This window comes from Mustela nigripes, chromosome 1 (genome assembly GCF_022355385.1).
Source record: "Mustela nigripes isolate SB6536 chromosome 1, MUSNIG.SB6536, whole genome shotgun sequence".
NCBI lineage: Eukaryota > Metazoa > Chordata > Mammalia > Carnivora > Mustelidae > Mustela > Mustela nigripes.
The window spans coordinates 5,880,881-5,899,763 of NC_081557.1; the positions used below are offsets into that span (position 1 = coordinate 5,880,881).

The following is an 18,883-nucleotide window of genomic DNA, read 5'->3' on the forward strand; positions in this document are numbered from 1 at the left end:
ATTCAAGAAGAAATAAGACGTCTGAACATACAAGAAATAACAAGATGTGGGGCACCTGGGGGGTTCAGTCGGTTGAGCCGCTGCCTTCAGCTTGGGTCGTGATCCCGGGGTCCTGCGATTGGGGTCCCCTGTGGGGCTCCTTGCTCGGCGGGGAGCCTGCTTCTCCTTCCACCTCTGCCTGCCACTCTGCCTACTTGTGCGCACGCTCTCTCTCTCTCTCTGACAAATAAATGAATAAAATCTTTAAAAAAGAGAACAAAAGGAATAACAAGATAGGATCGATAATCAGAGAAGTCCCAACAAAGAAAATTTCAGGAGCTGGTGACTTCACAGGCTAATTCTACCAGTCATTCAAAGAATGAGCACCAGGGGGCCCTGGTGGTTCAGTTGGTTAAGCATCTGCCTTTGGCTCAAGTCATGATACCAGGGACCTTGGGTCAAGTAATTTCTCAGGCTCCCTGCTCAGTATGGAGTCTGCTTCACCCTCTGCCCCTCTTCCTACTGATTCTCTCTCTCAAATCAATAAAATCTTAAAAAAAAAAAAAAAAAAAAGAATGAACACCAAAACTCTCAAACTCCTCCAAAAAAAATACAAGAAGGCAGAACATACCTTAACTCACTCTATGAGACCAACACTACCCTGATGCCAAAGCCAGATAAAGACATCACAGGAAAACTTAATAACAAATATCCCTTATGAATAAAGATGTAAAAATCTCAATAAAATGCTAGCAAACGGAACCCAGCAGCTCATTAAAGGGACTATATACCACGACCAAGCTTGATCTACTCCAGAATGCAAGGGGGTTCAACATAAAAAAACAATTAATGTAACACACCACATTAATAGAATGAAGGGAAAAAGCCACAAGGTCATCTCCACTAATGCAGAAAAAAACATTTGACAAAACCCAACACCATTTCAAGATAAAAACACTCGGGACGCCTGGGTGGCTCAGTCACTAAGCGTCTGCCTTCGGCTCAGGTCCTGATCCCAGGGTCCTGGGATGGAGCCCTGCATCAAGCTCCCTGCTCAGCAGGAAGCCTGCTTCTCCCTCTCCCACTCCCCCTGCTTGTATTCCCTCTCTCGTTGTCTCTCTGTCAAATAAATATAATCATTAAAAAAAAAAAAAGCGGGGGTGCCTGGGTTGCTCAGTGGGTTAAAACCTCTGCCTTTGGCTCAGGTCATGATCGTGGGTTCCTGGGATAGAGCCCCACACTGGGCTCTCTGCTCAGTAGGGAGCCTGCTTCCTCCTCTCTCTCTGCTTGCCTCTCTGCCTACTTGTGATCTCTGTCAAATAAATAAAATCTTAAAAAAACAAAACACTCAATGAACCAGGAATAGATGGGAACTTCCTCAACCTGATGACACACATTTATGAAAAATCCACAACTAATGTCGTATTCGATGATAAAAGACTCACAGCCTCTCCCTAAGATAGGAAAAGGCCCACTTTTACCATTTCATCTGCTTAATTCTGCACTGGAAGTCCTAAATACAACAATGGAAAGGAGGAAGTGAAACCATCCATGTTCACAAATGATAAAATACACATACAGGAAAAAAAAATCCTAAAGAATACACATACACACACACTTAGAGCTAATAACCAAATTCAGCAAAATTAGAGGTTCAAGATCAACACACAAAATTCCGTTGTATTTCTTTCTTTCTTTTTTTTTTTTTTTAAGATTTTATTTATTTGACAGACAGATCACAAGTAGGCAGAGAGGCAGGTAGAGAGAGAGGAAGGGAAGCAGGCTCTCTGCTCAGCAGGGAGCCTGATATGGGGCTCGATCCCACGACCCTGGGATCATGATCTGAGCCAAAAGCAGAGGCTTTAACCCACTGAACCACCCATTGTATTTCTATACACACAATTCTGACACTAATTCTGATGCGTGGGCTTCCCCCTCACACCAAGCAACTCCCGACACCACCCGAGCGCCCTTCAACGCAACTCAATTCTGACACCATCTACCTGGAGACAGCAGCAGGTCCCACGGCTTGCTGGCGCAGTCCCACAAGACGGCACACCCCGCCCGCCCCCCTTCAGATGCCCATCGCAAGTTCTGGTTGTCACCTGTGCTCCTGATGGACTGGCAATACCTCAGAGGTTCCAGCCGCCACCCCCTCACTGGATTTGATTGATTTGCCTCCGCAAATCATAGCACTCAGGAAACTGTTTTACTGGCTGGGTTACAGATTTAACACAAAAGGGTATGAATCAGGAATGGCCAGATAGAAGAGATACATAGGGAAAGGTATGTGGAAAGCAGACCCCTTATTAATGGTTTTCCACTCTGGTCTTTTTTTTTTTTTTTTTTTTAAGATTTTATTTATTTATTTATTTGAGAGAGATAGAGCACAAGCACAGGGAGCAGCAGGCAGAAAGCGGGAGAAGCAGGCTCTCTGCTGAGCTGAGCAGGGAGCTGATGCGGGGCTTGATTCGAGGATCCCCTGATCATGACCCAAAGGCGGATGCTTAATGCCCCCAACGCTGGTCTTTGAATCTCTCATGCTTCACTCCATCACACTGGGGAGCCAGGGTCGCTCCCTGGCCAGGCCTTCCTATCCAGATAGCAGGCCGGACCTTTCATGTAGCTTTCCTTGACCTTGACACTTCAGTGAGAGGGTCACTACTTTTCAGTCTCTCCTCAAGCTCCGGCCACTCGGGACACTTCAGAAGCTTCTTGCTCACCCATTCAACAAGCTCGTAGTGATGGCGGCTGCGTGGCCAGCAGCCCCGCCACTACCAAATTCCAAATTCCACCAATTTTACACAGAACGGTGGCACCTTGTAAGGGGCTTCTCTAATTACCGCAGATAATACATTGGCTCGCAATTTGGCATCAACCAGAATTCCAATCCGGGTCTTCTACGTGCACCTGAGCCCCGGGCCCTTCTTCCCAGGGAGTCAGAAAAGTACACCCCCTCATCTCCTGTAAAACGCGACCTGCCGACGAGGATGGGATTCGAACCCACGCGTGCAAAGCACAATGGATTAGCAGTCCATCGCCTTAACCACTCGGCCACCTCGTCCCACGCGAAGCGTGCTTTTCCACATACTCTTATCTCTCATCTTCTCCGCAGTTTCCGCCCCGCCCCCAGCCCCCGTCTTCGGTGTGGATTTCCTAGGACCTGGCGGGGGGGAGAGACTGCGGAAGGAAAACGACTTTTTGTGTTCCTTCCCGCCGGCCGCAGCCGCGAACCCGCGCCATCCTTCACCAAGCCGCGACCGAGAGTTCTGCCACGGTTTCCCGGCCTTAAGGCGTGGGCGAGTGCACGAGCGTTTCAGAAAGCGCCTGGTCCGGGGGGTCGCACACCGATCGGGAGGGAGGGGGGAGAATCCCTGGGAACCCGGCAGGCGCGGCCGCGGGCACGTTCAGGGTTTGCAGACCGCGGCGTGCGGGGGATGCAGTAGCTCCTCCTCGCGCGCAGGGGGCGAGCTGGCGCGCCCCAAGGCCCTCTCCGGCGGGGAAGCTGCGCGGGGCTCGGCTCGCCTCGGCTCGCTTCGGCTGCGCTCGGCAGGCTGCGGTAAATCCGGGCTTGCGGCGGCTGGCAAAGGCTGCGGCCCGGTGGTCCCCGCTGCGCGCCCTGGAGCCCCGAGAGCCATGCAGATGTCCTACGCCATCCGGTGCGCCTTCTACCAGCTGCTTCTGGCCGCGCTGATGCTGGTGGCGATGCTGCAGCTGCTCTACCTGTCGCTGTTGTCCGGGCTACATGGGCAGGAGGAGCAAGACCAGTATTTCGAGTTCTTTCCCCCGTCCCCGCGGTCCGTGGACCAGGTCAAGGCGCAGCTCCGCACCGCTCTGGCCTCTGGGGGCGTCCTGGACGCCAGTGGCGACTACCGCGTCTACAGGGGCCTACTGAAGACCACCATGGACCCCAATGATGTGATCCTGGCCACGCACGCCAGCGTGGACAACCTGCTGCACCTGTCGGGCCTGTTGGAGCGCTGGGAGGGCCCGCTCTCCGTGTCGGTGTTCGCGGCCACCAAGGAGGAGGCGCAGCTAGCCACGGTGCTGACCTACGCGCTGAGCAGCCACTGCCCCGATATGCGCGCCCGGGTCGCCATGCACCTTGTGTGCCCCTCGCGTTATGAGGCCGCTGTGCCTGATCCCCGGGAGCCGGGGGAGTTTGCCCTGCTGCGGTCCTGCCAGGAGGTCTTTGACAAGCTAGCCAGGGTGGCCCAGCCCGGGATCAACTATGCGCTGGGCACCAATGTCTCCTATCCCAATAACCTGCTGAGGAATCTGGCTCGGGAAGGGGCCAACTATGCCCTGGTAATCGATGTGGACATGGTGCCCAGTGAGGGGCTGTGGAGGGGCCTCCGGGAAATGCTGGATCAGAGCAAGCAGTGGGCGGGCACAGCACTGGTGGTGCCCGCCTTCGAGATCCGCCGAGCCCGCCGCATGCCCACGAACAAGAACGAGCTGTTGCAGCTCTACCAAGTGGGCGAGGTGCGGCCCTTCTATTATGGGCTGTGCACGCCCTGCCAGGCGCCCACCAACTACTCCCGCTGGGTCAACCTGCCAGAAGAGAGCTTGCTGAGGCCTGCCTATGTGGTGCCCTGGCAGGACCCCTGGGAACCATTCTACGTGGCTGGAGGCAAGGTGCCCACTTTCGACGAGCGCTTTCGCCAGTATGGCTTCAATCGGATCAGCCAGGTGCCCAAAGGGAGAGGGCAGGGGACATGGGGCAGGAGGAGTGGTGGGCTCTGGGAGCTATAAGTGGTCCAGGACGGAAAGGAGGCAATGAGGCGGGACAGTCGTAGTTCACGAAGTGGTTGGATGGTGTGGAGGACCCAGGATGTCTCCGGAGGAGTGGGAAAGCTGGAGAGGGGCTTTAGGGAGGTCAGTGGCGGCGCCAGCAGTCTCCAGCTTCACTGACCTGTCTCTCCCCCAACAGGCCTGTGAGCTGCACGTGGCAGGATTTGATTTCGAGGTGCTCAACGAAGGTTTCCTGGTTCATAAGGGCTTCAAGGAAGCTTTGAAGTTCCATCCCCAAAAGGAGGCCGAAAATCAGCACAATAAGATCCTTTACCGCCAGTTCAAACAGGAGTTGAAGGCCAAGTACCCCGACTCCCCTCGTCACTGCTGAGCCTTTCTCTCCCCTAGTCAGAGAAGTCTCAGCCTCTTCCCTCCTTAGGCCATCCCTCAGGACTGACAGGGGGAAGAAATGTCACTCCACTTTACAGTGGTGGCTGTGATGTTGGAACACTGGACTTGAATACGGGGTGCTGGGATCAAGTCCTGGCTTTACCACTAACTAGCTGTGTGGCCTTGAGCAAATCCCACTTCCTCTCTGAGCCTCAGTTATCCCGTCTGTAAAAAGGGAGGTGAGCACACCTACCTCACAGAACTGTCGGGAGGCTCAGATGAGATGCTATATATGTGAACCATTCTGTAAGCTTCGTACAAATGTGAAGTATTATTAATATTATTACAGTATTATTGTTATTATTATTATTAACAATCTGGGGTGGGTGGGCAGTAGGAGAGTGAAAAGTATGAATGGGGCAGAACTGAGACGTCTGAGTACTTAACAAAATGGACTTTTGGGGGAAGAAATCAGGTGAAGGCACTGAATTTAGTTCTTAGCTTTTGGGCAGAATCCTAAACTTCCTGATTCTTCCAGCCGCCTCCGCCCTCGGGAGCTCTGGAGAAAGGGTCTGCAGGTTCTCTGCCCGATCTGTGCCCTCGAATAGGCTGGGCTGGGTTATTTGCCTACCACCGACCATGTGTAAATAAACGAGTGTTCACACCTACGGCTGGCTCCATGACTCTCCTGAACCCGGCGGGCAGGGCGTGGGGTCGTGGCTTCTTCCCTTCCACGCGAGGGATGGGGGGACCGGAGTAGGGGAAGGCGGGGGAGGAGCTGCGGCCCAAGGGGCGCCGACCGCAAAGCAAGGAAACCACAAGGGTCTTGCGCGGCTGCTGAAGGCGGCTTGAATGTCCGCCGGTTGCTATGGAGACCGACCCCGCGGTATCCCAGCATGCCTCGCCCCAGCTGTCCAATTGTGAGCTCGGCGACGGGCGCCTCCTGATAACGTATGCGGAAGTGCGGCGGGCCCCGCCTCCCGGAGCAGAGAGGAGGGCGCGACGTTTCCGGGAGCCCGGCAGCCGCGGGCACCTCTCAGGGAGTTTCCGACGTCAACCCGGAGGCCCCTTCCCCGCGGTGCGTAATGCTCCTCAGGGGCACCTAGTTCGGCGTCTCTGGCCAGTCGGTCGGAGCTGGCCCAGGGAGGGCCGAAGCGGAGACTTAACCGGCCGGACGCGTGCGGCGCCGCGGGCCCGCTGCTGGCCGCCGAAGAGCCAGTGACTCCCCGGCCCGCGGCGCCGGCGCGGACGGGAATGGAACGGGGCGGGAGGGTCCTGCCGCGCGGCCCCGCGGCGCGTAGGGGTCTGGATTGGCTTTCTCTAGGGAGAAGAAGCGGCCTTCCGTGGAGGTCTGCCCTGGAAATGCTCACTTTCTAAAAACATAAATTGCCTATGTTCCGCGCCTTACAATTTCCTTTTCCATCCTTTACCCCTTGCGATCTTTACAACACTCAGAGTAGCGGTGTTTATCCTCCTTTTGCGCCCGGGGTAAGGAGGGGAGGTTGTGATTTAATTTTGCTCACTCAGTAGAGTTAGAGACATCTGGAGACAAAAGTAAATATGTATTTAACAATGAAGAGGAATTGCAAATTGGCCAAACTGCAGGAACTCAGCCTTGAGAACGGGGAAAAATGAGGCTGGTTTGGAGAACTGAGGTTTTCAGGTCAGATTCAGATCAGCTGTGAAACCCTTGAGGAACGCGACTAAGCCGACTAAGCCTCACCTTGAGCCAGTTATTTTACATAACTCGAATTGTGTTAAGAAGAGTTAACAGAATACTTAAGGTTTGCAACCACTGCAGGGTCCTGGGGCAACCAAGAAGTACAAAGCCTGCCTGAAAAAGTGCTTTGTTTCGTTTGTATTTGTGGCAGCACATCGGCAGGAGAGGCTGTGCAGGAGAGGCCTACAGCCGGGTTAGGCAGACAAATGGAAAACGGGCAATTAGAGAGGAAATGTAAACACATAGGGCTTCCTGGAGGGAGCGGCATTTACACTGATCTGAAGGTCTACAGAACTGGACCCAGAGAGGTTGGAAGAGCATCGCAGTGAAATCAAGCCTCCGGTAGGTGGAGAGATTGACTATTGGCAGGACCATTTAGTCTTCCTCTTAAATGATCTCTTGGCAGCATTGGGCACAGTCACGGTCCTTCTGTCTGAAGTTATTTCTCCCCACGACTGAGTTTCTCTTCTTCCGCCTCTTGCTAATTTCCTTCTCCTTTGCTGGGCTTTCATCACCTGCCCCTTTGGTGGCCCTGGGAGTCCATCCTGGACCTCTTCTCAGTCCACACATTCTGCCCTGCTGGTTCCACTGGCCTCTCCCATGGCCTGAAGAACTCTCTATATGCCAGTGACAGATATCTGCCGCCCACATTTCTCTCTGAGGCTTAGACTCATGTGCCCCTTCTCTCATTTTGGAGTCTGTGCACACACTCTTCACTCTGCTTGGAATGTTCCCTCCCCAGCCATCTCCAGTCCTCTGTCTGAGCTCTCCATGGTGATGCTGCGGCAAGGATCTCCCTCTGCAAACCTTCACTGTTGGAGCAAGCTCCGGGTTCCAGTTAGACGCCTCTCCCAGATACCCCCCCCCCCGCCCCCGTCTTAGCCCTTCTCACACCACAGTACTGTCCGCTGCTCTGCCTCTCCCAGGAAGCTGTACATTCCTTGAAGTCAGAGACTGGCTCTGCCCTGTCATGCCCCGTCGTGCCCAGCATCTCCTGTACTGTCTGAAGGAACCTGGCATGTGTTAGGTATTTAATAAATCTTAGATGAGTATATAAAAGAAAGAATGACTAATAGAGGTGCCTGGGTGACTCAGAGGGTTAAGCCTCTGCCTTCAGCTCAGGTCATGATCCCAGGGTCCTGGGATCGAGCCCCGAATCGGGCTCTCTGCTCAGCAGGGAGCCTGCTTCCTCCTCTCTCTCTCTTTCTCTCTGCTTGCCTCTTTGCCTGCTTGTGATCGCTCTCTCTGTCAAGTAAATAAATAAAATCTATAAAAAAAGAAAGAATGACTAATAGTATTCAACTAAGGGAAGCAGGAAAAAATACTGGCATTGGGCGCCAGAAGGTTATCTGCTGCCACAGGACTCACATCAGCCGAGGGTGACGATAGAGAAATGGAACAGAACATCTGGGAGATGAAAGGGTGGGAACAACCAGAGCCTTGAAAAGCGTAGCTGGGAGGTGGGAAATGGGGGGTAGTTAAATGGAATGGGGCAAGGTTTTGCGTTTCTGCTATTTCTAAATACCTCTAAAGTTTTGTGGGCAGGAGCTGGAGCGTTGGAAAACAGTGGAGGTGGGGGTGCTGGTAGCCTGAGGCTCCAGAGAAAAGAGGACATGGGGGGTGACCCAGAGCTCAGGGAGACGGGAAGGGAATGGCAGAATGTTCTCGGGAAGAGAAGTGGAGGGCCTTCCCAGGGGACGAGCAACAGGAAGGGGCGGAGAGGAGGTTGGAAGGGTGTACTTGAGGATTGACTATGAGATGGTGGAGTCAAGGAGCTGCCCCAGTCCTCAAGTCTGTGTGGGGCCTTAAACGCCCCAATCACAAGTGTATGTCCAGTCCCCGAGGCAGTGGGGACCCCACCCTTGGTGTTTCCCATCGTAAAGACCATCGCCTTGGCGAGCATTCCGCACCCTGGGATGAGCAATAACGTCCCAGGACGTGAGCATTTCCATGGTTCCCAGGCCTCAGGGAGATGTGCGCACGGGGCTTGGCTTGACTCCCCGCATGGCCACTTCCTGCTCACGATAGGCGATGGCTCCCCTCCATCTCCCAGAGCCCAGATGCCCGTCCAGCCTCCGAGCAAAGACACAGAAGAGATGGAAGCAGAGGGTGACTCGGCCGCCGAGATGAACGGGGAGGAGGAAGAGAGCGGGGAGGAGCGCAGCGGCAGCCAGACGGAGTCCGACGAGGAGAGCTCAGGTGAGGCCCCCCGCGGGCCCCCGCGCACCCCCACGGGCCCGCCCGCTCCTCAGCAGCCAGCGCTGACCGGCCTCTTGTCCCAGAGATGGACGATGAGGACTACGAGCGGCGTCGCAGCGAGTGCGTCAACGAGATGCTGGACCTGGAGAAGCAGTTCTCGGAGCTAAAGGAGAAGTGAGCGTGGGGTGTCTGGGCCTGTGTCTCCCGGGGCACCCTGGGCGTGGGGGCGCGGAGGCAGCGGGCCAGTGCGGGGCAGGGGCGTCTGAGGACCTGCCGAGCGGGACCGGCCACGTGCTCTGCCTCTTCCCTCCCAGGTTGTTCAGGGAGCGGCTGAGTCAGCTGAGGGCGCGGCTGGAGGAAGTCGGGGCTGAGCGGGCTCCTGAGTACACAGAGCCTCTGGGGGGCCTGCAGCGGAGCCTCAAGATCCGCATTCAGGTGGCAGGTCTGTGGGCCGTCCTGTGCGCTGGGGCGGTCCCCGGGCCTCCCCTCTCTGCCTCTGCCGGAGCCCAGGGCTCTCTGCTCCCTGCTCTTCCCTTCCCTGCCAGGCCCGGCTCCTGGCTTCCTATCTGGGACACCCAGGTCCCTGGCCAAGGCGGACTTCCCGTCTCCCTTCCCCGCTGTAGGGATCTACAAGGGCTTCTGTCTGGACGTGATCCGGAACAAGTACGAGTGTGAGCTGCAGGGAGCCAGACAGCACCTGGAGGTGAATGTGCCCGGGTGGAGGGAGGGGGGGTTGGGGGACAGCGGAAGTGGCTTGTCCCCACCGCCCCATGAGCCTGAGCGGCCCCAGCCCTTCCAGAGTGAGAAGCTGCTGCTGTACGACACGCTGCAGGGGGAGCTGCAGGAGCGGATCCAGAGGCTGGAGGAGGACCGCCAGAGCCTGGACCTCAGCTCTGGTGAGGCTGCCCTCGGCGCCGCGCTCTCTGTGCCGTCTCCCCGCCGCACCCCTGCTCTGCCTGCCCAGGGAGCGGGGAGCATGCCAGAGAGCTTGCTTCATGGGCTCACCGTGTGGCCCGAACGGAACCAGGCACAGAAAGGACCCTGCCCAGTGCCTGGTGCACCAGGGAGGCTCAGCAAGAGTGGGCCGCCCCCCCGCCCGCCCTGGCCCCTGCTCTCTTTCTAGAACAGGAGGTGTCGTTCTGACACCCCCACACCTACAACAGCCACAGGGTCCCCCTATGTCCGCAGCGCCTGTGTTCATGGGAGGGTCCTAGGGAAGCCGTAGTGGTCATTGGGCAGCGCCCACTGAACAGATGAAGAAACTGGTCGGACAGACGTACAGTGCCCCCCGGCCCCCCAGGCTTGCACAGCCATGCTGTCCTCGGGCCCTGACCTCCGCTTCTAAGCCCCCGGTCCCTGGCTCTCTCCACCAACCTGGGCGGGAGAGGAAGGGGAGGGGCTGGCTCCAAGGGCAGGGTGTCCTGGGCGGACCAGCACCTTGATCCTGACTCTGGCTTTGGGGGCCCAGAGTGGTGGGACGACAGACTGCGCGCCCGAAGCAGCACAAAGGCCTGGGACTGCCTGCCGGCCAGCAAGAGAAAGAAGGCTCCTCTCGTCTCTGGTATCCTTCCCCCGACGGCGGCCTGAGTCTGACATCACTGGGGTTAGCTCCAGCCCCAGGAGGGGGTGGAGGCTCGTGGAAGGCGGAGTCACGCCCGACACATGAGCTGACTCCCGCTGTCGGGAATTTTCTAAGGCCCTGGGTCTCTGCCGGGCTGTGTGGACCATAGAGAAAGAGCAGTGCCCCCTCACAGAGTCCCTTAGCTTCCTGAGCGAAGTCTCCTTTGAGGCTCTTCTGGCTTTCCCACACCAGCCCGGGCAGGTCGCAGACTTTCCCATTGCCACGTGCCTCCCCCGCCTGCTCTCACTTTCCACCCGCTTCTCAGAAAGTCGTGCTGCCTGTCTGTGCCTGGTCACGGCTTGCCTCACCTCCTCTGTGAAGCCTCTCCTGGTTTCCTCGCAATGGCGATAGCTTCTCTGTCTTCTGCACCCCTGCGTCCTAACCCGGGACACCCTCATCCCATACACAGTTGCCCCCTGCCCGCCGCTGCAGCCCGGGGCCTGCTGAGCCCTCATCCCTCCTGGCAGCGTCCGGCACATGCAGAACAGAATCTGCACGCCCTCCACCCCCACGCCCGGGTACTCCGGCCATCAGACGCTCGGGACCCGGCCGCCTGGTGATGGCTGTCGCATCAGGCAGGGAGGGAAGCATCCAGGCTGCAAGGACTTGAGGGGTGAATGGGGGGCAAGGGCGTGGGGACATCAGGTACAGAGCCCGGGGGGAGTGGGAGTCGGGGGAGTGGAGAGCACCGGAGGGTTGATTCCCAGATGGAAGGGACTGAGGTTTGTGTGTGTAGAAGGAACAGGAAGGGACAGGGAATCGAAGGAGCAAGCTCCCTGCGTGGCTGGGCTGGGTTTTCACCTCCTGACCTTTACACTGGAGAGACGATGAAGGGGGAGCAGAGGGGAGGTGGGGTGAGGCTTAGTTCCCGCCCACAGACTTGTGAAGGGGCCACAACAGGCCCAGCCTTAGGAACCTGGGAGCCAAGAGGTGGGAGGCAGAACCTGAGCTCCCACCGGGGTCCTCAGCCCCCTCCCCGCTGTGACACCTGTTCCCTCTACCGGGCTTCTTGCTTCCTTGACCTCTGTCACAGGTCCTTACATTGTGTACATGCTGCAGGAGATCGACATCCTAGAGGACTGGACGGCTATCAAAAAGGTGCGGCCAGGGCCCCTGCTTCCCCGCACGGGTCCCCATCCCTGACACCAGCTTTGGTCTCTGCAGTCTCACCACACCTGGGCTTCCTGAGGGCCTGGGAGCCCTGCTCGCCCTCAGCACCTCCTGCCTTCAGCCCAGGTTCCCTGGCATTGGCCTTTCTTAGACAGAGAGGGAGAGAATGTGTTTGCACGTGCGAATGGTGTGGTGGGGGGAGCGGGGAGTGCAGAGGGAGAGAGAGAATCCCAAGCAGGCGTCATGCCTAACAGAGCCCGATGTGGGGCTCGAGCTCTTGACCCTACTGAGCTGAAACCTTGAGGCTTAACCGACTGATGGCTTAACCCAGGTGCTGGCCTGAGACTTCCCATAGGAGGGACCTTTCAATCTGTGTCAGCCCCTTTCTCCTTCCGGGGCAGGTTTTGATGGGATGGGAGGCACCGACCCAGCAGCGTCCCTACCCCAGAGAAACTAATGTGGAAGAGGGTGCTTGCCAAGCTGGAGGCAGGCTCTCAGGGGGCGCTTTTCTTCTTACCCACCCAGGCTAGAGCAGCTGTGTCCCCTCAGAAGAGAAAAGCAGACGGTAAGACCCACAGGGGTTGTTCCTCCTCCTGCCCCCGCCCCCAGCCCAGCATACTCGGAAAGAGCCCAGAGAGAGACCAGGGTTATGTCCGATCAGTGGCCCCCGTTAGAATGGCTGGCGTTTGGGGGTTTGGGCAGCCAGAGCCGGGATGGCGATAGAGAATCTCTAGGTCGGTAGGGCTGGGGGATGAAGCTTCCCCCCCAACCAGGCCTGGGTAGGGGGCGCAGGAATGCTGGGCCCATGCTGAGGGCTGTGGAGCTGCCCTGGGCCACCCCGAGGCCGGCCTCTCAGCCCCAACAGGCAGTGGTGTCCTCTCTTGGTTCAGCTTATCACCTGCAGTGCTCTCCGCTTTTGGCATTCCCTCAGGACCGTGACCTTGCCATTCAGAGCCAGGGGGCCCCTTGGAGCAACTGGCCGCAAAGCCAGGATCCACATTTTCCTGCTGTGAGAAGGCAGACTGACAGGGTCTGTCCAGCCAGCTCCCCGGTACTGCTGGTGGATCTTCCCCTCCAGCCATCACTGGTCCGGACTCCTCTGCCCTCCTCGGGGGGCCTGCACAGCTGTGGCCCAGAGCTGCCCTAGCCAGGCCAGACTGTCTCCTCCGTCCCCAGCGCGTGCACCGGCGCCCCCTCCCAGAGGGCAGCCTCCTCCTCCCACAGAGAAGGTGGGGCTCCTCTTACACCAAAGCAGCATCCTTCCTGATGACCTTGGACCAGTCACTGAGCCAGTGAGCTGGGCCCCATTTCGTGGGAACTCTGAGCCAGACATCATATTTTGGGGGGCCCGTCTTTTCTGGCTGCTGTTGGAGGTGAGAAGGCATGTTCCCCAGGTCTTCTCAAGGAGGTTCTTGGTGTCTCCCAGATTTCAGGGACTGGAATTAAAACCTTTCCTGGGACCTCGGTATGAGCTGTGTGTGTCTGATTTACCTTGCAAGAGAATCAGGGCTCCCCCAGGGAGTGCCTGAGTCAGGCGGGCTCTTCCTGGAGTCCCCGGTAGCTCCCCTCACTAGCAGGCAGGAGCCAACCTACTCTTGAGTTAGGGCAGAGGGAGGGAAGGGGGGACTCGCCCACCACACCTCCCAGGGGGCGGGGAGTGAGCCCTGGCTGACTCCTGGCTGACTCCTGAGCAAAGTTTGAAGCAACATGTGGCACAGGCAGACCATGTGTCCCCGCCTGTGCTTGGAGACTGGGTCATGTCTGCGCCTGCCCCAGTCACTTGGCAGGTTGGTAAGGCAGGCTGGGGGGGGGGGGGGGGGCTGCACGTGTACGAGGCAGCTGGCACGGGGCGCTGACGACCTCACAGCCAAGCTCCCCCCGTTGAGCACCGAGTGTTAGAACCACCCCCAGAACCTCAGTTAAGCAAGGGGGTTAGTTTCCATGGAGACACAGCATCCTCTCTCCATGGCAACCTGAAGTCCCAACACCCAAGGTAGGCTCAAGAATGAGTCATCCGGGGCTAGTAGGGGGTGCCCCCCCCACCCCCGCTGACCCCAGGGCCTCGCACAGATGAGCAATTGACCAGCAGACTTAAAGGTGCGGGGGTGTGTGGGGGGGTAAACTTGGGCCTGTGGGGGCCCAGATGGGCCCTGCTTAACCCCTTCCCGCTTGCTCGTGTGCTTTGAGGAGGCCGGTAAGGCTTCCAGGCGCACCGTGGGGCGGGGGCTGGCCCCGCAGCTGGGGCTCTCGGAGTGGCGCTTGCACGGATGGGATCCCTGGCCCCTGAGACGGGGCCCAGAACTGAGGATTCCGGGCTTGGCCCAGGCCGAGTGGACACCCAAGAGTTAACTGGCGGGGCGTGACAGGGCGAACCGCCCTCAGGAAGTGTTACTCACTGCTGGGAATGTGAGCGCTCCTGCCTCGGGGGCTGGATTTTCTTCCAGAGTCCTGGGAGAAAGCGTGAGAGACCCAAGGCGCTCTCAGCCATGGAAAGCCCCGGGGAGCCAGGAGCTGGGCCTCTCGGAGCCCCCAGCCTGTCCAACTTCGCACCTGGGCGCCCGGAGAGAGAAAAGTTCGTGAAGTTGGAAGGGCAGCCTGGTGGGGCAGGGGAGGGGTGGCAGAGCAGGGCCTGCCCCAGGGCCCAGGAGGGGGAGAGAGCGGAGCAAGGGCCCCCCCCCCCCCCCCGCCCCCCCCGCCACCCCCTCAAGTCTGCCGCCCACCCCTAGGCCCGTGGAGGACCCCCCCTACGACGTGCCTGGAGCCGGCGGGCGGCCGGCAGGCAGGCCCCAGCGGCCGGGGCGCAGCGTGAGCCTGCGGGAGCGCCTGCTGCTCACGCGGCCGGTGTGGCTGCAGCTGCGGGCCAACGCCGCGGCCGCGCTGCACGTGCTGAGGACTGAGCCCCCCGGGGTGAGTCATGGCCCTGAATCCGGACTGGCCGGCGGGGGACGGCGGTGGCGGCGGTTGCGGGGTGCGGGGGAGAGAGAGAGAGAGAGGCCAGAGGCAGAGGTTCTGAGCCCCGGACCCCTGTCCCTTTGCAGACGTTTCTGGTGCGGAAATCCAACACTCGCGGGTGCCAAGCCCTGTGCGTGCGGCTGCCCGAAGCCAGTGGCCCCTCCTTTGTCTCCAGCCACTACATCCAGGAGAGCCCTGAGGGTGAGCTGGACTGGCCTGGGGGGAAGGGGCTGGAAGCAGTCAGGGCCGGGCGCAGGGGTGTTTCCCAGAGAACAACCACACTTCCCATCTCTCAGGCGTCTCCTTGGAGGGCTCAGAGCTCATGTTCCCAGACCTGGTCCAGCTCATCTGCGCCTACTGCCACAGCCGGTGAGCCTGGCCGCAGGGTGCCTGGTGTCCTCTGGTCCCGGCTCCCTGGGACAGTCTGTTTTCCCAAGCCCTGCAGGTCCTGTCAGCCCCCAGAGCCCTGAGCATCCCCTCACCCCTGGCTTTCTGTTTCCCTCTCTGGCCTCAGGGACATCCTCCTCCTCCCGCTCCAGCTCCCCAGAGCCATCTGCCAGGCAGCCACCCACAAGGAACTGGAAGCCATCTCCCATCTGGGCATTGGTAAGGGCTCTTCAGCTTCCCATTGCACCGATGGACAAGCTGAGGGCAAGAAACAAAGTGAAGGCACGCGGGCACATGGCCTGAGCCTGTGCCTTCTTTGGGGCACCTGACACCCCAACTGGTTTCTCCTCCCTAGAGTTCTGGAGCTCCTCCCTCAACACCAAGGCCCAGCCGGGCCCGTCTGAAGGCCAGCTGCTGCCCCGGCTGAAGCCCCGGTCCCCACAAGAGCTGGACCAGGGCACGGGAGCCGCCCTGTGCTTCTTCAATCCCCTGTTCCCAGGGGACCTGGGCCCCACCAAGCGGGAAAAATTCAAGAGGAGCTTCAAAGTGCGTGTGTCCACTGAGACCTCCAGCCCTCTGTCACCACCTGCCGTGCCACCTCCCCCGGTCCCCGTGCTGCCAGGTGCAGCCCCCAGCCAGACAGAAAGCTTCCCCCCTCACCAGCTTCTGCAAAGGGAGAGCTCAGTGGGGTACCGTGTGCCAGGGGGCCCCAGGCCCAGCCTCCCACCTCTGCCCTCCCTCCAGGAGGTAGACTGCGGCTCTCCCAGCAGTTCAGAAGAGGAGGGGGCGCCGGGGTCCCAGGGAAGCCCAGCGACCTCCCCTGGCCTGGGCCGCCGGCGGCCCCTGCTTCGGTCCATGAGCGCGGCCTTCTGCTCCCTGCTGGCGCCCGAGCGGCAGGTGGGCCGGGCCGCCGCGGCCCTGGTGCAGGACCGACACACGGCTGTGGGCCAGCTGGTACAGGACCTACTGACCCAGGTGCGGGCTGGCCCTGCACCCCGGGAGCTGCAGGGCGTCCGAGAGGCACTAACCCGGGCACGGGCCATGCTGAGCGCGGAGCTGGGTCCTGAGAAGCTGCTGCCTCCTGAGAGACTGGGTGAGACCCGGGGCGCTCCGCTGGGCTCTCCGGAGCGCTAGTTCTTTCTGCTCCCCACCTCTCTCCGGCTCTTCTCCTGTCTCACGGAGATTCCTCCCAACTTGCATCCCTCCCTGCCTACAGCCCCCCTCCACGGGCGCCCCAGTTCCCCTGACCCTGCCCGCCTCTCCCCTGCAGAACATGCCTTGGAGAAGTCGCTGCATCGCTCCGTGCTCAAGCCTCTCCGGCCCATCCTGGCGGCCCGCCTGCGGCGCCGGCTCTCCGCCAATGGCTCCCTGGGCCGCCTGGCCGAAGGCCTGCGCCTGGCCCGGTCCCAGGGCTCTGGAGCCTTTGGGGCCCACGTGAGCCTGCCCTCCCCGGCCGAGGTGGAACAGGTTCGCCACAAGCTGCTGCAGCTGCTCCGGGCCTACTCGCCCAGCGCCCAGGTCAAGCGGCTCCTGCAGGCCTGCAAGCTGCTCTACACAGTGCTGAGGACCGAAGCAGGTACGCCCCCTCCTTCTGCTGCCCAGCGGCCCCTGCCCGGTCAGAGGCAGGCCCCCCAGAGATCCCATACTGGTGCGGCAGACTGGGAAATGGGCCCAACCTTCCACAACGGTGCAACTGAGGCCCAGAGAGTATAGAGTGTCCTCCCCAGGCTCTCCGCTCCCCCACCCCGCTCCCGTCTGTGGTCACCGTAGAGACCGCCTCCCCCAAGGCCCGGCAGGTGGAGGGGAGGGTCACTGTCCGAGACACGGGGTGGACACCAACCCTGGGGCCCGAGCAGAGTCTGAAGCTTCCTTCTCTGCTGCCCCACAGGGGAGGCCGCGGGGGCAGATGAGTTCCTCCCGCTGCTGAGCCTTGTCCTGGCCCAGTGCGACCTTCCCGAGCTGCTGCTGGAAGCTGAGTACATGTCGGAGCTGCTGGAGCCCACCCTGCTCACCGGAGAGGGTGAGGGAGCCCCTCCGCGCGCCACCGCCCTGGGTGCGGGGGTGGGGGGGACTGGGCCGCTTAGGGGCTGCATAGCCCCCAGGAAGGTGGCGGGGCGGGGGCATGGCAAAGCATCACCTGTCCTCAGCCCGAGCTGCATTCTTCCCCTTGTGTCCCAGGCGGTTACTACCTGACCAGCCTCTCCGCCAGCCTGGCCCTGCTGAGTGGCCTGGACCAGGCCCACTCCGCGCCCTTGAGCCCCTCACAGGAGCTGCAGCGCTCCCTCAGCCTCTGGGAGCAGCGCCGCCTGCCGGCCACCCACAGCCTCCAGGTACGGGGCCTCCCCGTCAGTCGCCTGAACTGCCCCGGCCAGGGGCGCAGTGGGGGTGGCGTCGGGGTTCTGGCATCATCCTGCGCGGTCCCCTCCTTTTCCTAGAGAGACCCAGCAGGGGAGAGAAGCAGCCCCCTGTGTGGACTCCACGCCTCGCCTTCCTCGAGAGGGCACGTTCCGTGTGCTCTAGGGGCTCAGCCCTGCCGCTTCAAAGAAACTCGGCCTTAGGACCATTATTATCCCATTTTACAGATGAGGAAACAGAGACGTGACACGGAGGGGGAAAGGGACGCAGGGGGCAAACTCACACCCCAAATCCTGGCTTCTAGCGTTGACCCCCGACTCCGTGGGGCTCTGCCCTCGCCCGGAGTGAGGCTCCCCGCCCATGCTCCCCGCAGCCTCCTCTCCATCCAGCCCAGGGACCCTCCCCAGCCTCGGTGAGGACTTTAGACCCTGAAGCCAGATGTCGGCTTCACATCCTGCCTCAGCTACTTTCTGTTTGCAGACGTGGGGCACCTTACATAGCCGCTGTGTGCCTGGCTATCCTCACCTATAAGCGGAGGCAACGGGAAGTGGCTCCTGGGGCCGATGTGTGGATGAGATGAGCCAATGCAGGATGGGCGCTTGGGCCCGGGGAGGCCCCGAGGAGGGCTGGCAGGCGCTGGACAGCCGCTGGGGCCATCCTCCTGCAGCTCTAACCCACCAGCCAAGGCAGACCTCACCTTTCCGCAGCTCCCTTTATCCAAAAAGCTTTCGTCACTCAGTTCTACCCCCGGATTTATACCCCGCGCCCCGTCCCTGCAGAGCCTACCCTGGGACCTCAAGCTGTATAGCCAGAGACGGAGCAGGCAGGACTGAGCTCTGGCTTCGCTTGTCTTCCTGCACAGTGCCTCCTCCGAGTAGCCCACCAGGACCCCAGCAGTGGCTGCACCTCCAAGACCCTGGCTGTGCCTCCAGGGGCCTCGATTGCCACCCTGAACCAGCTCTGTGCCACCAAGTTCCGAGTGACCCAGCCCGACACGTTTGGCCTGTTCCTGTACAAGGAGCAGGGCTACCACCGCCTGCCCCCCGGGGCCCTGGCCCACAGGCTCCCCGCCACCAGTTACCTTGTCTACCGCAGGGCAGAGCGGCCTGAGACCCAGGGGGCCTCGCCTGGGGCTACACTGGAGTTTGGCAGCCGGGAGCCAGAGGCGGGAGGCGGGGAGTTGGAGAAAGGGGGCCAGGGAGATGGGGACATCGGGGTCGAAGCCGGTCCTAGGGATAGCCAGGGAGAGTCTGACACCAGTGCTGAGAGGGCCAAGGCAGGGATGGGCCAGGCCAGGGGGGCCCCTGCTCAGCCGGGGGGGCCAGAGGCTGCGGGAAGCCAGGCAGCAGAGGAGTAGCCGGAAGTGATCAGAAGGGTCATTTGGCGGGAAGCCAGGCAGCAGAGGAGTAGCCGGAAGTGATCAGAAGGGTCATTTG

The 18,883-nt window shown here is 60.1% G+C and overlaps 3 protein-coding genes and 1 non-coding gene across 9 annotated transcripts; 3 read left to right on the forward strand and 1 right to left on the reverse strand.

The window, feature by feature from the left end:
* Positions 1–2,961: 2,961 nt before the first annotated feature.
* Positions 2,962–3,043, reverse strand: TRNAS-GCU (transfer RNA serine (anticodon GCU)). Its single transcript has one exon. It is a non-coding gene; the product is annotated as a tRNA-Ser (tRNA).
* A 411-nt stretch (positions 3,044–3,454) lies between these two features.
* B4GAT1 (beta-1,4-glucuronyltransferase 1) lies at positions 3,455–5,771 on the forward strand. Its single transcript, XM_059400903.1, has 2 exons — positions 3,455–4,671; positions 4,913–5,771. The coding sequence occupies exons 1-2, from the start codon at positions 3,616–3,618 to the stop codon at positions 5,102–5,104; spliced, it is 1,248 nt and encodes a 415-aa protein (XP_059256886.1). The 5' UTR covers positions 3,455–3,615; the 3' UTR covers positions 5,105–5,771.
* A 295-nt stretch (positions 5,772–6,066) lies between these two features.
* Positions 6,067–13,219, forward strand: BRMS1 (BRMS1 transcriptional repressor and anoikis regulator). Of its 5 annotated transcripts, XM_059400924.1 has the most exons (11): positions 6,067–6,181; positions 6,975–7,165; positions 8,877–9,022; positions 9,106–9,196; positions 9,337–9,464; positions 9,646–9,725; positions 9,813–9,918; positions 10,491–10,583; positions 11,677–11,741; positions 12,279–12,318; positions 12,644–13,219. In XM_059400924.1, exons 3-11 carry the CDS (start codon positions 8,884–8,886, stop codon positions 12,898–12,900), a joined length of 999 nt encoding a protein of 332 aa, XP_059256907.1. In that variant the 5' UTR covers positions 6,067–6,181; positions 6,975–7,165; positions 8,877–8,883; the 3' UTR covers positions 12,901–13,219. The 5 variants fall into 5 exon arrangements, with proteins under 5 accessions (XP_059256907.1, XP_059256916.1, XP_059256898.1 ...); XM_059400933.1 differs by lacking the exon at positions 6,975–7,165 and having other exon boundaries at positions 8,852–9,022; XM_059400915.1 differs by lacking the exon at positions 6,975–7,165.
* A 909-nt stretch (positions 13,220–14,128) lies between these two features.
* RIN1 (Ras and Rab interactor 1) lies at positions 14,129–18,877 on the forward strand. 2 transcript variants are annotated; one of them, XM_059400965.1, is made up of 10 exons: positions 14,129–14,325; positions 14,480–14,660; positions 14,792–14,906; positions 15,002–15,074; positions 15,220–15,311; positions 15,448–16,185; positions 16,363–16,668; positions 16,981–17,112; positions 17,271–17,422; positions 18,310–18,877. In XM_059400965.1, exons 1-10 carry the CDS (start codon positions 14,240–14,242, stop codon positions 18,802–18,804), a joined length of 2,370 nt encoding a protein of 789 aa, XP_059256948.1. In that variant the 5' UTR covers positions 14,129–14,239; the 3' UTR covers positions 18,805–18,877. The 2 variants fall into 2 exon arrangements, with proteins under 2 accessions (XP_059256948.1, XP_059256955.1); XM_059400972.1 differs by lacking the exon at positions 18,310–18,877 and adding an exon at positions 17,928–18,280 and having other exon boundaries at positions 14,130–14,325.
* Positions 18,878–18,883: the final 6 nt, after the last annotated feature.

Bases quoted from the DNA above. Each gene is read 5' to 3' on its own strand.
- RIN1 (XM_059400965.1), top strand. From the start codon at position 14,240: ATGGAAAGCCCCGGGGAGCCAGGAGCTGGGCCTCTCGGAGCCCCCAGC. The intron at 15,075-15,219 runs GTGAGCCTGGCC...CTCTGGCCTCAG, and splicing joins TGCGCCTACTGCCACAGCCG to GGACATCCTCCTCCTCCCGC. The intron at 17,113-17,270 runs GTGAGGGAGCCC...CTTGTGTCCCAG, and splicing joins CACCCTGCTCACCGGAGAGG to GCGGTTACTACCTGACCAGC.
- B4GAT1 (XM_059400903.1), top strand. From the start codon at position 3,616: ATGCAGATGTCCTACGCCATCCGGTGCGCCTTCTACCAGCTGCTTCTG. The intron at 4,672-4,912 runs GTGCCCAAAGGG...CTCCCCCAACAG, and splicing joins GCTTCAATCGGATCAGCCAG to GCCTGTGAGCTGCACGTGGC.
- BRMS1 (XM_059400924.1), top strand. From the start codon at position 8,884: ATGCCCGTCCAGCCTCCGAGCAAAGACACAGAAGAGATGGAAGCAGAG. The intron at 9,197-9,336 runs GTGAGCGTGGGG...CTTCCCTCCCAG, and splicing joins TTCTCGGAGCTAAAGGAGAA to GTTGTTCAGGGAGCGGCTGA. The intron at 9,465-9,645 runs GTCTGTGGGCCG...TCCCCGCTGTAG, and splicing joins GATCCGCATTCAGGTGGCAG to GGATCTACAAGGGCTTCTGT.